Source organism: Mastigoproctus giganteus, chromosome 9, assembly GCF_048544385.1.
Source record: "Mastigoproctus giganteus isolate SK-2022 chromosome 9, ASM4854438v1, whole genome shotgun sequence".
NCBI classification, from domain to species: Eukaryota; Metazoa; Arthropoda; class Arachnida; order Uropygi; family Thelyphonidae; genus Mastigoproctus; species Mastigoproctus giganteus.
Window position 1 is genome coordinate 106,710,936 of NC_143583.1, and position 16,394 is coordinate 106,727,329.

At 38.2% G+C, this 16,394-nt stretch overlaps 1 protein-coding gene across 2 annotated transcripts in view; it reads left to right on the plus strand.

The window, feature by feature from the left end:
- LOC150080626 (glycerol kinase-like) overlaps positions 1–16,394 on the plus strand; it is a 420,206-nt gene that overhangs the window by 55,342 nt on the left and 348,470 nt on the right. For both annotated transcript variants that reach the window (XM_090381601.1, XM_090381600.1), the window contains exon 3: positions 277–383. In XM_090381601.1, the coding sequence (XP_090237727.1) occupies positions 277–383 (107 nt within the window). The remainder of the gene's footprint in view (positions 1–276; positions 384–16,394) is intronic.

A 16,394-nucleotide genomic window follows, 5' to 3' on the forward strand; every position in this document is an offset into this window, starting at 1 on the left:
AATTAAAAATCGTAATATTAAGGTCTGTGAAAATGTGGGGAGGGATTAATACTAATTTTAGTATTAATCTTTTAGTATTGAGTAAGTAAAGAATTTCAGAAATCTTTGGCATATGTGATTTTTAATTAAAAGTTTTAAGAGTTGCTGATACATGTTTTTTGTGTAGTTAAAAGTTTTAAGAGTTTATGATATTTGTTTTTGTTTAGTTACAAGTTTTAAGAGTCCTAGTTTTTGTTTTACTTGATAGTGCATTTATTTACTTATATTTCTTTTCAGGTGGGTTGAACAAGATCCACTAGAAATACTTAATTCTGTCTATATCTGTATAGAAAAAACTGTAAATAACTTACATAGTTTTGAGATTGATCCATCAGATATAAAAGGTAAGCTTTTTCAGAGGGGGGCACCTGGTAATTGTTACAAATTTTGATATTTAGCACATATTTAAAAAAAGTCCTGTTCTTTATTGTGCAATATATTTTTTTTTTACTGTGCAAAGTTTGCAGATGATACAATGGTTGGCAGGGTTGTTAATAACTGTAATGACAGTATGCTGCTGCAACAGGATCTGGAAAAGTTGGGTAGATGGGCTGAGAAGTGACAACTGAAGTTTAACATTGACAAATGGAAAATACTGCATATGGGTAGCAGTAACCCCAGAGAAATGTACCAACTATGTGGTGTTACACTCAGGTTAGTGGAGAATGAAAGAGACCTTGGGGTAATTGTGCAGTCAGATATGAAGTTTTCTGAGCAGTGCATATAGGCTGCCAGAGTAGGTCACGGGGTCTTGTCAATGATATATACAGGAATTTTGCGAGCAGGGATAAGGAGGTGATTATCACCTTGTATAAGGCAATGGTCAGGCCACACCATGAGTACTGCGTACAGGTCTGGAAGCCTCGTTTTAGGAAGGATGTAGAGTTGTTGAACAAGTACAGAGAAGGGCAGCAAGGCTGGTGAAGGGAACAAAGGCAGTGCTCTTATGAAGAAAGGCTTAAGTTCTTCCAATTGCAGCTTCTGGAGACTAGGCACCTGCAAGGCAATCTGATTGTGGTGTTTAAGGTTTTGAATGGATTGAGCAGGCTTAATGCTGAGGGGATTCTTCCTCATTCTCAGATTACAAACCTGAGGGGGCATAGATTCAATCTGAGGAAAGACAATTATAAAATAGATGTGCGCAAGTTTGCCTTTAGCTAGCAGATAGTTGATTGCTGGAACAAACGTCCATCTGTTGTTGTGGAATTTGATAGCTTAAATAAATTAAAGGCAGAGCTAGACAAACATTTTGAATGAATGGATCGGTGAAATGGGAATGGTTTTTTTTTTTGGCTGATGCTGTATAAGCTTGCTTTCTTGCATCATGTGCCTCTACTAATGCTAATATGCATTTCAAACATTATTTCAGGATTTGATAATGAGAGCTGATTCAGAATCCCTTGTTTATTTGCCAAACTTAAATGGAAATGCAAGCAATCATTTATATGGTCAGCAGTAATATTTATAGGTAGTTAAACGTTTCTATTCAGAATGGAAAATTTTACTGAACTTGGTAGTTTTATGTTTTAATAATTTCACATTAATGATTTCAAATTTAGTCGATTTATTAACCAATTGTTATATCAAATTATCTTCTATAAGTAGATTATGGACCTAGTCAGGATCCTTAGTTTATTCTAAATTGAGATAGCGAGATTTGGAAGCTAATCAATACTTACGAGTCCGTACAAGTACCGTTCGTGAATTCCCGCCATTTTTACACGATAGCATAAGCTTAGTGTAGTATAGTGCATAATATAATATTGTCAATTAATCAGTAAATCTATTAATCTTGATAAACTTTATTGTCAATTAAATCGTACTTTTAACTCTATATATATATATATATACATATAACGACTTAATCGTAACATAATTAATACATAACTATAGTGGTACACATGATACGGAAGTTATATAAAGGGAACTCGTAGCAAACACTAGATACCGAAAAAATAAATATAGCGTTATAACTGTTTTGGGATATAACTTATGGATTTAATTTTGTTTTGAAATTTTATTGAATTAAATCGGAATCATTACTCAGACCAGAGCAGCAAAGCAAAAGGCTCAAGCTAATGGGAGTGCTGTGGTTCAGGGGAGAACTGAGGGGGGGCAGTTGCCCTCTGAATCACAGTCTTCTAAAATGCACTGTTTGCTTGATGTTTGCGGAGCAGTCGGGTACGGGACATGATACTGCCAAGGGGGGATGTCTTTGTGTGTGCACGATGTAAGGAGTGCAAGGAAATCAGGCGACAACTCAGTGTTGTTATGGGCCTTTATGAGAGCTTGAAGGACAGGGTGGATGCCCTCGAAGGAAATAAATTGAGGGGGCCCATCAAGCTCTCAGCCGCCCACATCAACGCCAGAGCTTGCACTTAGTCATCAGGCAACACAGAGGCAGCCCCCTAGGCAGAATGCGCTGGTCCCAGAGGAACTAGTAGTTGTTGGTGACTCTATTGTCAGGGAAGCGGGGAACTTTGTAAAAAGGATAGGTGAAATAGGACCAGGGTATGTCTGCCAGGGTATGTCTGCCAGGGGCAAAGGTTGATGACGTTGTAGAGCGGATATCATCTTTTAAGGGCACAAAAGGTGATATAGTTGTACACGTTGGCACTAATGATATTAAGAGTAGGAGACCAGCGGAATTACTTAGCAAGTAGAGGTCACTGTTGAAAAAAAGCCATGAATTAGGGTTGAATTTGAAAGTGTCTGCAATTCTGCCCAGACACGATAGGAGGGAGTATATGATGAGAGCCTTGTCGATCAATTCGGCCCTGGAGGGATTGTGCAAGGCTCAAGGGGTAGAATTTTTTTCAGCCTGGACTGTACTTGTTAACAGGAGAGATTGCTTCTACAGGGATGGGATACACTTAAATAGAAAGGGTGCAAGAATTTTTGCTGATGCTGTCGAGGCAGAGTTAGGTGGGTTGGAAAACTGCTAGTTGGGGGGGGGATACAAGGACTAATAGATTAACAGTAGCCACTGGCAGAGGTGGAAGTGATTCTTGCACTGCTTTTATTGAAATGAGCAGAAGCCTGAAAAACAAAATGCAGGATATTTCAGAGACTGCTGGGAGTCATTGCGGTACAAGTAAACACATGGGTTGTGTTAGGGTAGCCAAGAATAGAAACAGGTGCATGTATACCTGCGTGTACACCAATGCTAGGAGTTTGGTAAATAAATTTGATGAATTTGAGGTATTGCTCAAAACATCAAAGGCAGATATTGTTGGGATATTAGAGACGTGGTGTCACACAGATATAAGGAATGCGGAACTGGAATTTGGGGAATACAATGTGTATAGAAAGGATAGACAGGACAGGAGGGGAGGAGGGGTTATGCTATTAGTTTAGAAACACATAAAGTCCAAGGAAGTGAAGCCAGTCGACATCGATGGACAGGGCAGTGTCGAGTCAGTTTGGTGTGACATAAGCATAGGGAAATCAAAATTGAGAGTAGGATTGTGCTATAGGCCTAATGACTCTGATGAGTATAATAACATATTGTACAGGGAAATAGAGTGGGCCAGTAAATCAGAGAGTCTTATAATGGGGGATTTTAATTTCCCAGATATTGACTGGAATTTGTGAGTTGGTCACTCGCACACTAGCAAGGCTTTTGTGGATTTATTGGATGATTGTTTTCTACATCAGCATGTTCGTGAGGCAACAAGAGGGAGCAATACTCTTGATCTGATTATGAGTAGTGATTCTTCATGCATTAAGAATCTGCGGATAAATGAACCACTAGGTGGCAGTGATCACAGTGTGTTGAAGTGGGATTTACTCAAGGAGGTAACTACCATCAGAGGTTTTTGGGGAAGGGTTTTTGTTTTCTTAATGGCGACTATGATGGTCTGAGACAGTATTTAAATTCTATACAGTGGGACCAACTGATGATGTTACCAACAGCAAACTCAAAATGGGAAGCATTCAAGGAACTAATCTTGGAGGCTACCAGGCTTTACATACCAACTAAGAAATATTGTTCAAGGTTTAGGCCTAAATGGTTGTCAGATGAACTAATGAGACATGTGGCAGAGAAGAAAAATGCATGGGATACATACAAATTAATGGGTGACATGGAAGCCTATGATAGATATAAGTTGGTCTGTAACCAAGTCACAAAGGAGATTAGGCAGGCAAAGGCAGACTACGAAAAATCCTTGGCAAAGGATGCAAAGAAAAAAAGAAAAGAGTTCTTTACCTATTTAAACTCAAGAAGGAAAGGGATGAATCAGATTGGTCCACTTGATATTGATGGTTCAACAGTTGAGGATCCTGCTCAGGTGGCTAACAATCTAAACGAGTATTTTGCATCTACATTCACGCGTGAGGAGTTATTCAGGAAGGAGAATGATGTTGGTAAAGTAAACATTGGCAGTGAGCTGGATGATTTTGTAATAACTGAGAGGAAAGTGGAGGAGAGATTGTTGAGGATAAACATAAAAAAGGCACCTGGGGTGGATGAGATCTATCCAGTTATATTAAAGGAGGCAGCAAAGGAAGTAAGCAAACCCCTAGCCATAATTATGAGAGCTTCTTTGGACTCAGGGGAGGTACCTATAGACTGGAGATGTGCAAATGTAACCCCAATTCACAAAGGAGGATCAAAGGCTGACACAAGTAATTTTAGACCTGTTAGTTTAACTTCTGTTCCAGGTAAATTAATGGAGGCACTGGTTAAAGAAGCACTGCAGGATCATCTAGACAAGAATTCAGTTATAGCTCAGACACAGCATGGTTTTGTTAAGGGCAGGTCTTGCCTGACCAATTTGATTGGATACTATGATGTAGTCACAAAAGAACTGGATGCAGGGAATAACTTTGATATTATATATTTGGATCTTAGAATGGCTTTTGATACTGTTGCACATGGAAGACTGCTGCACAAATTGGAGCAGTGTGGCATTGGAGGCAAATTGCTGCTATGGATAAGGGGATTGTTGAGTGGCAGAAGACAGAGAGTGGTAATCAATGGACACTGCTCAACGTGGACTAATGTTATTAGTGGAGTTCCTCAGGGTTCAGTGTTGGGTCCGTTGTTGTTTTCGGTGTTTATGAATGATATTGATGATGGGATATCGAGTTTAATGTCCAAGTTTGCAGATGATACAAAGGTTGGCAGGGTTGTTAAGGACACCACTGACACTATGCTGCTGCAACAGGATCTGGAAAGGTTGAACAGATGGGCTGAGAGGTGGCAAATGAAGTTTAACATTGACAAATGTAAAGTACTACATATGGGAAACAGTAACCCCAGAGCAACGTATCAACTCTGCGGTACTACACTGACAGTGGTGGAGAATGAAAAGGACCTGGGGGTAATTGTGCAGGCAGATATGAAGTTCTCTGAGCAGTGCAGACGAGCTGCAAGAGTAGCTCATGGTATCTTGTCAATGATATACAGGAATTTTTCTAGCAGGGATAAGGAGGTGATTATTACCTTGTATAAGGCAATGGTTAGGCCACATCTTGAGTACTGTATACAGGTCTGGAGGCCTCATTTCAAGAAGGATGTAGAGTTGCTGGAACGGGTACAGAGAAGGGCAACAAGATTAGTGAATGGAACAAAGGGTTGCTCTTACGAAGAAAGGCTTAAGTTTTGCAAATTGCAGAGTCTGGAGACTAGGCACCGGCGAGGTGAACTGGTAGAGGTGTATAAGGCTTTGAATGGTTTTAGCATGCTCAATGCCAATGGGATTCTTCATCTTGCTCAGAATAATCAGCTCAGAGTGCATAAATTCAAATTGAGGAAGGACGGATGTCGGATAGATGTGCGGAAATTTGCCTTTAGCCAGCGGGTGGTTGGTTGGTGGAACCGACTTCCATCACTTGTTGAAGTTGATAGCCTAAACAAATTTAAGGCTCAACTGGACAGGTATTTCGTGCGAACGGAGGGGTGAAATGGGTGTGGTGTGTTTTTTTTTTTTTTTTTGGCTGATGCTGTATAAGCTTGCTTTCTTGCATCATATGCCTCTACTAATGCTAATGCTAATGATTTTGTTGAACAATTTCTATTGTCTTCTTACAGTTCCTTTTTGTTTCTTCTTTAATATGATTTTCTGAATACACACAGTTCTGCATCTTATGAAGGTCCAAGTTTGCCATAGTATTCTGTGAATATTTTCATTTAAAAAAAAAAAAAAAAACAGGAATCAGTAGTGCATAAGTGGCACTCCATCAAAAATGAAATTAGTGCAGAAAATGTGTGATAAAATAATTATTACAAGTTGGGCTTTCAGTTATTTCTGAAATTGATTTTAGAATAAAATTATATATATTGTAGTTGTGATGCAATCATTAGCAGGCATTGATTGCAGTTCCAATGGATGGTGAGGAAAGAGGTCACAGTTATTAAAAGTGTGGATGCATGGGTTTTAATTTCAGGAAAGAATACTGACATTTTAAAGTACTACAAGGCCTCTGTTAATTGGGAAGTTAGCACAGGGATGGTAAAGACATTAGAATTATGGAATATATTTAAAGCAATAGTTGTTTCTACAACTATTGCTTTAAAGATATTTCGTAATCCATAAGGATGATGAGATAGATAAATAATGAGCTAACCAGTTTAATAGATCAGAAAAAGATGGCATGGAAAATTACAGAGCGCAAAAAGTACTGAAGCCCACAGAAAAGATTAGGCTGGCAAAGGCTGAATATGAGAAATTACTGGCTAAGAGAGCAAAGAATGAGAACAAGAAATTTTTCATATATGTGATTGCAAAGAAGAAAAGAACGAATTCGAGGAGACATTTGTTTAATGGGTCTGGGAAAATCTCAGATAACCCAGCTGATGTTGCTGATGAGTTGAACAAGTATTTTACATCAATCTTTACAGATGAAAGACCCTTTGTAGTGAGTGAGGTTTATTCCCCAAGCATTATGAAATTAGTAATATTAGAATTACAGAAGACTGCGTATTAAAAAAAAAAAAATTCAAGCCTAAAATAAATAAGTCTTCTGGAGACAGTAATGTACCCAATATCACTGTTCCCTCTGAATTTACCCAGTAATTTTAAATGTTACAAAAACAATGCCATTTCACCAACTTTGATGATTTACTACAAACTAACATGATGCTATGGACTAACTTGTTTGAATACTGAATTTTTTGTAGCCTGAGGCTTTTAGCCCTAAAACCTTTTTAGTCTATACTGTTGCACACCATCTGGCATCTCTCATATTGTGAAGTTATATTTCATAACCGGGTTGTCACTTATTGTAACACCAGGGTACTTAACCGCCCACTGATGAGCGGTCAGAAATCCTTGAAACAGTGCTACCTGGGTGGTGGTATCCAATGAGAATAAGTAACATTAGTCTTCTCCACGGGTGAAGTGTTGCTTATTTCAGGTAGTGCAATTTCAGGAAAACTCATTGTGAAGGCATTCACAATATGAGATATAAAAAAAACAATGGCATTTCACCTACTTGGGTGATTTACTTCGAACTGACATGATTCTATGCACTAACTTTTCTTATGAGTTTTCTTCGGTGTGAACAACTGATGATGTTACCAACTGCAAATTCTGAATGGAAAGCATTCAGCAAAGTAATCACAGAAGCTACTAAACATTTTATGCCAATAAATGTTGTACAAGGTTTAGACCTAAATGTGTGTTTGATGAGATTAAGAGAGACAAGAAAAATGGAAATTATTAGTATCAGTAATGCTAAATGATGCAAGGAAGCAAGCTTGTGTAGTATTTGCCAAAAAAAAAAAAAAAAAAAAAGTCCCCAACAAACTACCCATATTATCTTTCCATCCTTCCAATAATTTGTTTAATTTTTTCTTAAATTTATTGAAATTATCCACATCCACAATACCAATGGAAGTTTTTTCACCATTTAATCACTCTCTGGCTGGCTGAAAGAAAATGTTTGCACTTGTTTTAAACCATCCTTTTTCTGTTGAATTTTATGTCCCCTTATGTGAGCAAGAGTTAGGATGCCATCTGCATTTAATTTACTCAATCCATTTAAGGTCTTAAACACTTCAATCAAATCTTTTCATAAGTGTCTCGTTTTCAGATGCTGCAATTTCTTAACTGAAGTCTTTATGCTAAGAGTGTCCTCTTCTCTGCACCCATTTCAGCAGGTCCACATGTTTTCTAAAATGAGACCCACAGACCTGTATGCAGTACTCAAGATGTGACCTAACCATTCCCTTATAATATTGAATAATTGCCTCCTTATTGCTGCTGTAAAATTTTTGTATATCTTTGACAGAACTCTATGAGCTGCCCTGGCATCCTGTTTACACAGGTCAGAAAACTTCATGTCAGACTGTACAATTATCTCCTGGTCCTTTTTTTCTTTCACTGCTACATTGTGTCCTGTTTATAAATTTTTAGAGAACATAGGAACTTATAGTAAATACAAGTTTTCAATAAAATCACTAAATGGGTTAGGAAGGCTATGGCAAATTTTAGAGGTCTTTTGCTAATGATGCAAAAAAAAAAAGAAAGAATTCTTTAGTTTTAAAGTTAATACTAGAAGGAATGATGAACATAAGCATAACCTCTTGGCTTTAAATTGATTTTGTAAACTAAATTCTGGTGGCATCCACACTCTTTCTCAGACAACACTCAGAAAGAGACATAAATTGAAAAAGAATGGCTGCAGCATAGATGTGATAAGTTGCTTATAATTATGAGAGCATCTTAACTAAATAATTATGAGATCAACTTAACTAAATAATTATGAGAGCATCTTTGAATTCTGGGGAGCTACTGATGGATTGCGTATGTGAAAATATCTCCTAATCATAAAGGGAGGGAAGTTAAAGGATGAAATGAGTAATTAGAGCTCTCTGAGCTTGACTTCTGTTCTAGGGAAAATGATGCTGTTAGTGATTAAAGAAGTATTGCAGGATCATCTTGACAGGAATTTAGTTATATGGAAATCACAGCACGGATTTGTTATAGGGAGATCTTGTCTGTCCAATGTGATTAGCTACTATGATGCAGTAACAAAAGTTCTGGATGCAGAAAATAATTTTGACATTATGTGTTTAGATTTCAACAAAGCTTTTGTTGCTGTTTCATGTGATAGAGTGCTTTGCTGTACAAATTGAAAAGTGGCATTAACAAAAAAAGTTACTGCTATGGTTATAAGGATGATTGGGTGATAGAAGAAAAAGGGTGGTTATTAATGGGCACTGCTCTTCTTGAATTAATGTTATTAGTGGAGTCCTTCAGGGTTCAGCGCTGGGCTTCTAACCATTTTTAGTATTTATTAACACTATTGATGAAGGCATATCAAGCTTATTTTCTAAGCTTACAGTTGATACAGTGTTTGGCAGGATGGTTAATGATGAATCAAGGTATACTTCTGCAACAAGACCTAGAAAAATGAGGCAGATAGGCTGGAAGTGGCAATTAAAGTTTAACATTGGTAAATGCAAGTTATTGCATATGGGCAGCAGTAATCCCAGAATAACATACCAACTGGGTGGTACTACATTCAAGGTAGTGGAGAACAAAAGAAACGTCGGGGTAATCGTGCAGTCTGACATGGAGTTCTCTGAGCATTACTAACAAGCTCATGGACAGTTCATGGGGGTTTTGTCAATGATATACAAAAATTTTACCAGCAGGGACAAGGAAATGATTATCCTATTGCATAAAGCAATGGTTGGGCTGCATCTTGAATACTGCATACAGGTCTGGAAGAGATTTAGTGAACTAAATGCCAATGATATCCATACTCTTTCTCAGACAGTACATATAAGGGGATAATATAAACTTAAATTGAAAAAAGATGACTGGAGCATAGATGTATATAGATCTGTACAAAAATTTGATTTCACCCAGGAAGTAATTTATTGTTTGAATAAACTTCCATCTGGTGTTGGTGAAGTGGATAATCTGAATGAATTTAAGGAAGCATTAGACTAATCATTAGCAGGGATGGACAGATGAGTTGCGTAGTAGGTTTTTTTAAGTTGTTGTAGAAGCTTGCTTCCATGCATCATTTGTCATTATTAATACTAATACTAACCTTGAAAGACTTTGATTATGTAGTCTGAAGTGTTCCCAAATAATTTAATGTCTGCAGAGGTGTGTGAATTGATAGTAAAATGAATGAAGACAAACTGTTCCCTGTTATAAAGGATTCTGGGAGTTAGAGGCCATAAATTCTAATAATGGGAGACTAGACTGGATTATAGGAAGTTTCTTATAGCTCGTGAAATGTTAATTACTGTAATAAGTTATCTCCATGGATAGTTGAGGCCAGGGTTTCTTCCTGAGAATTCCCAGGGAAAAATCTTAACTTTAAAATTCCCGATTCCCGGGAAAAGCAAAAACATTTCCCGAGAAATTAAAATTTTTTTTTATTTTTGTTTTTGTAATATACCGACTGCAACATAGTTTATTGTAAAATGCTTAATTTTTATTTAAATATAGTTGCAAATAACCATTTCATTAGAAAGTGAGAGATTTTTAAGGATTTTAATACCAACAAAAATTGCTTTATGTGAATTAAAGCTCTCTTATCTATGGAAGGATGGATATCGAAAAATTGCTGAAGATATATTAAACCTGCTTAAAACCAGTGCGACTCGCTGCCAAAGCATTAAGTAATTATAAAGCAAATCTACTAACAAGCAAAGGAATTTTTAGATTCCTCTTTAGAAGTTGGAAAATTCTATTTTAAGTAATAAGCTTTTAAAGGAGATTAAACAGCACTTTTTAAACATAGAAATAGTCTTTAAGTGTTCCTTATTAGATATTTAAGCAATCCAAATAGGGTTATACTACAGATTATGGGTACACCTCTGGAGGAAGTGGTTTCTTTTTGCTTGAATCCATCCCAAATTATTGGTCGAAACAAACCTGTAACCCAACCTTTTTTTCAATAGCCAAAACTGAAAGTCTATTATAAAAAAAACTCCACACTTTTAGCATTAGCATTAGCATTAGCAGAGGCATTTGATGCAAGAAAGCAAGCTTATGCAGCATCAGCCAAAAATATTAAAGTAAAATAAATAAATAAAAAATAACCACTTCCACTTCACCCCTCTGTTCGTTCGAAATACCTGTCCAGCCGAGCCTTAAACTTATTTAGGCTATCAACTTCCACGACAAGGGATGGAAGTCTGTTCCACCAACCAACCACCCGCTGGCTACAGGCAAATTTCCGCACGTCTATCCTACATCTGTCTTTCCTCAATTTGAATTTATGCCCTCTCAGGTGATTATTCTGAGCAAGAGGAAGAATCCCATCAGCATTGAGCATGCTCAAACCATTCAAGGCTTTATACACCTCTATCAGATCACCTCGCTGGTGCCTAGTCTCCAGACACTGTAATTTGCAAAACTTAAGCCTTTCTTTGTAAGAGCATCCCTTTGTTCCATTCACTAATCTTGTTGCCCTTCTCTGGACTCGTTCCAGCAGCTCTCCATCCTTCTTGAAATGAGGCCTCCAGTCCTGTATACAGTACTTTAGGTGTGGCCTGACTATTGCCTTACACAAGAGGATAATCACCTCCTTATCCCTGCTAGAAAAATTCCTGTATATCATTGACAATACACCCTGAGCTACTCTTGCAGCCCGTCTGCACTGCTCAGAGAACTTCATATCTGCCTGCACAACCACCCCCAGGTCCCTTTCATTCTCTACCACTGTCAGTGTAGTACCAGAGTTGATACGTTGCTCTGGGGTTGCTGTTTCCCATATGTAGTACTTTACATTTGTCAATGTTAAACTTCATTTGCCATCTCTCAGCCCATCCTCTCAACCTTTCCAGATCCTGTTGCAGCAGCATAGTGTCAGTAGTGTCCTTGACAACCCTGCCAACCTTCGTATCTTCTGCAAACTTGGACATTAAGCTTGATATACCATCATCAATATCATTTATAAATACAGAAAACAATAAAGGACCCAATACTGAACCCTGAGGGACTCCACTAATAACATTAGTCCACGATGCGCAGTGTCCATTGATTACCACTCTCTGTCTTCTCCCCCTCAACCACCCCTTTATCCATAGCAGCAATTTGCCTCCAATGCCAGACTGCTCCAATTTGTGCAGCAATCTTCCATGTGCAACAGTATCAAAAGCCTTTCTAAGATCCAAGTATATAATATCAAAGTTATTCCCTGCATCCAGTTCTTTTGTGACTGCATCATAGTATCCAATCAAATTGGTCAGGCAAGACTTCCCCTTAACAAAACCATGCTGTGTCCGAGCTATAACTGAAGTCTTGTCTAGATGATCCTGCAGTACTTCTTTAACCAGTGCCTCCATTAATTTTCCAGGACCAGAAGTTAAACTCACAGGTCTATAATTACTTGTGTCAGCCTTTGATCCTCCTTTGTGAATTGGGGTCACATTTGCACATCTCCAGTCTATGGGTACCTCCCCTGAGTCCAAAGAAGCTCTCATAATTATGGCTAAGGGTTTGCTTACTTCCTTTGCTGCCTCCTTTAATATAACTGGATAGATCCCATCCACCCCAGGTGCCTTTCTTGTGTTTATCTTCAACAATTTCTCCTCCACTTTACTCTCAGTTATTACAAGATTATCTAGCTTACTGCCAGAGTTGAATTCACCTCTGGCATTCCCCCTCGCTGAATAACTCCTCATGTGTGAATGTTAATACAAAATATTCATTTAGTTTGTTAGCTACCTGAGCAGGATCATCAACTGTTGAACCATCGATATCAAGCGGACCAATCTGATTCATCCTCTTCCTTCTAGAGTTTAAATAAGTAAAGAACTCTTTGCTGTTTTTCTTTGCATCCCTTGCCAAAGATTTCTCGTAATTTTCCTTCCCCTGCCTAACCTCCTTTGTAACTTGGTTACAGATCAACTTGTATCTATCATAGGCTTCTGTGTCACATGTTAATTTGTATGTATCCCCTGCATTTTTCTTCTCTGCCATAAGTCTCATTAGTTCATTTGACATCCATTTAGGCCTAAACCTTGAACAATATTTCTTAGTTGGTATGTAAAGCCTAGTAGCTTCCAAGATATGTTCTTTGAATGCTTCCCATTTTGAATTTGCTGTTGGTAACATCATCAGTTGGTCCCACTGTATAGAATTTAAATACTTCTTTTGCTTGAATCCGTCCTGAATTTGGCCATGCCCGCAATGTGATAACAAGGCGTGCCTATAATTTGGAAGTCAGCCCCAAATAGTTTAAATGAGATTAATAATGATTTTTTTTTTTTTTTTGCTATGACAAATGTGATCTGCGAAATGGATAATGGAACAAATTTTCAAAGAATAGTGTACTTCAATAGAAGAGTCTGAAAGGGAAAATGATACGAACAAAGAAATGGAAAATTCGGCACCCGGGGAATTAGAAGTGGATCTAAAAACAGAGTTAGCAAGAGATATATATCCATTTCAACGGCAAAAGCAGAGCCAATCTAATCAAATAAGTCATTTTCATCAGTAATAAGTGAGATGAATTTTTATGAAACAATATGTACATTGATACTTAAACTAAAAATTTTATTAGATGCACTTCTAGCAATTAGACCTACTTCAATCCAAAATGAAAGAAAATTTTCTACTTCAGGTTTATTTGTAACTAAGCAAAGATCCAGGCTTTCTGAACAAGCAATTAATGCATTGTTTTTTTTAAATTTCATTTTAACAATAATTGTAAGTGTTAAATGCTAATACAGTAGTACCTTGGATTGCGAGTAACTTGGTCTGCGAGTGTTTTGCAAGATGAGCAAAATTTTTTAATAAATTTTAACTTGATAAACGAGCGAGGTCTTGCAATACGAGTACAGTCAGTCCTCGTATAACACGTGTTTACACTACACGAATTCGATCATACACGATTTATAAATAGGGGAACGATATCTTATATAACACGAACCGAATTTGCTTATGCACGATTCGCCTTTGTGTTTACAAGAAATGGCAGTCGAACGCAGAATCACCCCCAACTGAACGCAACATGATAGGAATGAAGAGAAGATTCTGAAAATGTATTTATGTTTTTTATATCAGTGAAGGGGAAACACATTTCACCATAATAAAGTAAAAACCAACACAATTCCAGCTATCGGTATTATTGCAAATGCAATTAGATCGAGTTTACTACCAGTTTATAACAGATTCCACTAGCAGAAAGGCAACTGGAAATTGTTTTTATTGTTTTATGGTAGTAACCCCCAGAAATGTGCTTTAGTAAAATGTAAGGTGTTAATAGTGTATCTCGCCCTTGACGGTGTTGTTTATTCAGTTGCTACACGTGCGCAGCTTTGTTTATGTGTATCAAGGGTGCCTCCTCATTTTGTAATTGTGCTTTATTTCCTAAAAATTGTCTGCTGAGCATCACGTGATCACGTGCTGCTCAGGATTGTGGTTAATCGTCTCACATGCTTGGCTCAGTCGGCATACCTCATTCGTATACAGTCAGCATTGTAGTGAACATTCGTGCTAGCATTGTGACCACATGTATTTTGCATAAAGCATTTTTTTTTGTGTTCAAATTTAGTGACTGTTATTTATTAACTGTGCACTATGAAAATGGCCCCAATGAAGAAAAGGGTTGAAAAGGAAGGCGGTAAGAAGAAGGAGATGATTACGGTAGAAGTTAAGAAGGAAATCATCGAGAAGCACGAACAAGGTATGAAAGTGGCTGCCATCGCAAGATTTTATAAGAAGTCTACGTCAACAATTTGCACAATATTAAAGAAGAAAGAAGAACTAAGGGGACTAGTTGTAGCAAAAGGAGTCATGAGAATATCAAAGCAACGGCCACATATTCTGGAAGATGTAGAAAAGTTGCTTTTGGTGTGGATAAACGAGAAGCAACTAGCAGGTGATACTGTGACCGAGAATTTGATCTGTGAGAAGGGAAAGGCCTTGTACGCCGACCTTGTAAGTAAACAGCCAGGTATGTCTACAGAAAACGAAGAAGGCTTCAAGGAGAGCAGGGGATGGTTTGATAACTTTAAGAGGAGAAGTGGCATCCATAGTGTTGTGAGGCACGGAGAGGCTGCAGGTTTGGACGCTAAGGTGTTCGTTGCCAAGTTCCAGAAGCTCATGGTTTCCGAGTGTTACCTGCCGCAGCAAGTTTTTAATTGCGATGAGACGGGGCTTTTTTGGTAAAAGATGCCAAAGAGGACCTACATTACAGCAGAAGAGAATGCAATGCTCGGTCACAAGCCCATGAAAGACCGTCTTACCCTCTTGCTGTGTGCTAATGCAAGCGGTGATTTGAAAGTCAAGCCCTGCTCGTGTATCATTCTGAGAATCCACGAGCCTTCAAGAAATGCAAGGTGCAGAAGAGCCAGTTAACCGTTATGTGGAGGTCCAACAGCAAGGCTTGGGTCACTCGTATCTTGTTCGTTGAGTGGATCAACGAGGTCTTCGGTCCTGCAGTGAAGAAATACCTTTTAGAAAAATAACTGCCACTCAAAGTCTTGCTGGTTATGGATAATGCTCTTGCTCATCCTCCAGACCTTGAGAACGACTTACTGGAAGAATTCGAATTCATTAAGGTCCAGTTCCTTCCTCCCAACACTACTCCATTACTCCAGCCCATGGATCAGCAGGTCATTTCGAACTTTAAAAAGCTTTACATCAAGGCGCTATTTCAGCGATGCTTCGAGGTGACCGAAGGAACTAACCTTACCCTCCGAGAGTATTTCCACATCGTAAACTGCCTCAAAATCATCGATAAAGCCTGGGATGGGGGTCACCAAGAGAACCCTCAATTCTGCTTGGAGAAAACTGTGGTCTGATTGCGTTGAGGGGTTTGCTCATGAACAGGAGCTGCCAGTTGTCGATGAAATTGTGTCCTTGGGGACGACCATGGGACTGGAGGTGAATAAGGATGACATTCAAGAGCTGGTGGAGGAACATGGCCAGGAGTTTACCACCGACGAACTGATGGATCTGCATCGCGAGCAACAGCAAGAGGTTATGGAGGAGATGTCGTCTGAGGAGGAGGAGGAGAAAAAAATGGAGACATCCCTCTCTTCAAATGAGATTTGAATGACACTTGCTTTTGCCTCCTCAAAAGGAGGCAAAAGCAAGTGTCATTGGAGAGGTTCCTTGTTAAAGTCGCATAAAAAGAAAAAGTCAACAGATAGTAGTGATTCCGTTAGTGACAGGGAAAGTCGTCCTACCCAATAATTAATAAATTCGATTGCTTTTAAAAATATAAAAAGGTATGTATGTATTTTGTATTAATCATATTTACAGTATATGAATATTTGTGAGTTTTGGAACAAATCATCTGGGTTTCCATTATTTCTTATGGGGAAATTCGCTTTGATATACGAGTGCTTTGGATTATGAGCACGTTTCTGGAACGAATTATGCTCGCAAACCAAGGTACCACTGTATTAGTTTTCCTTATTATTATTA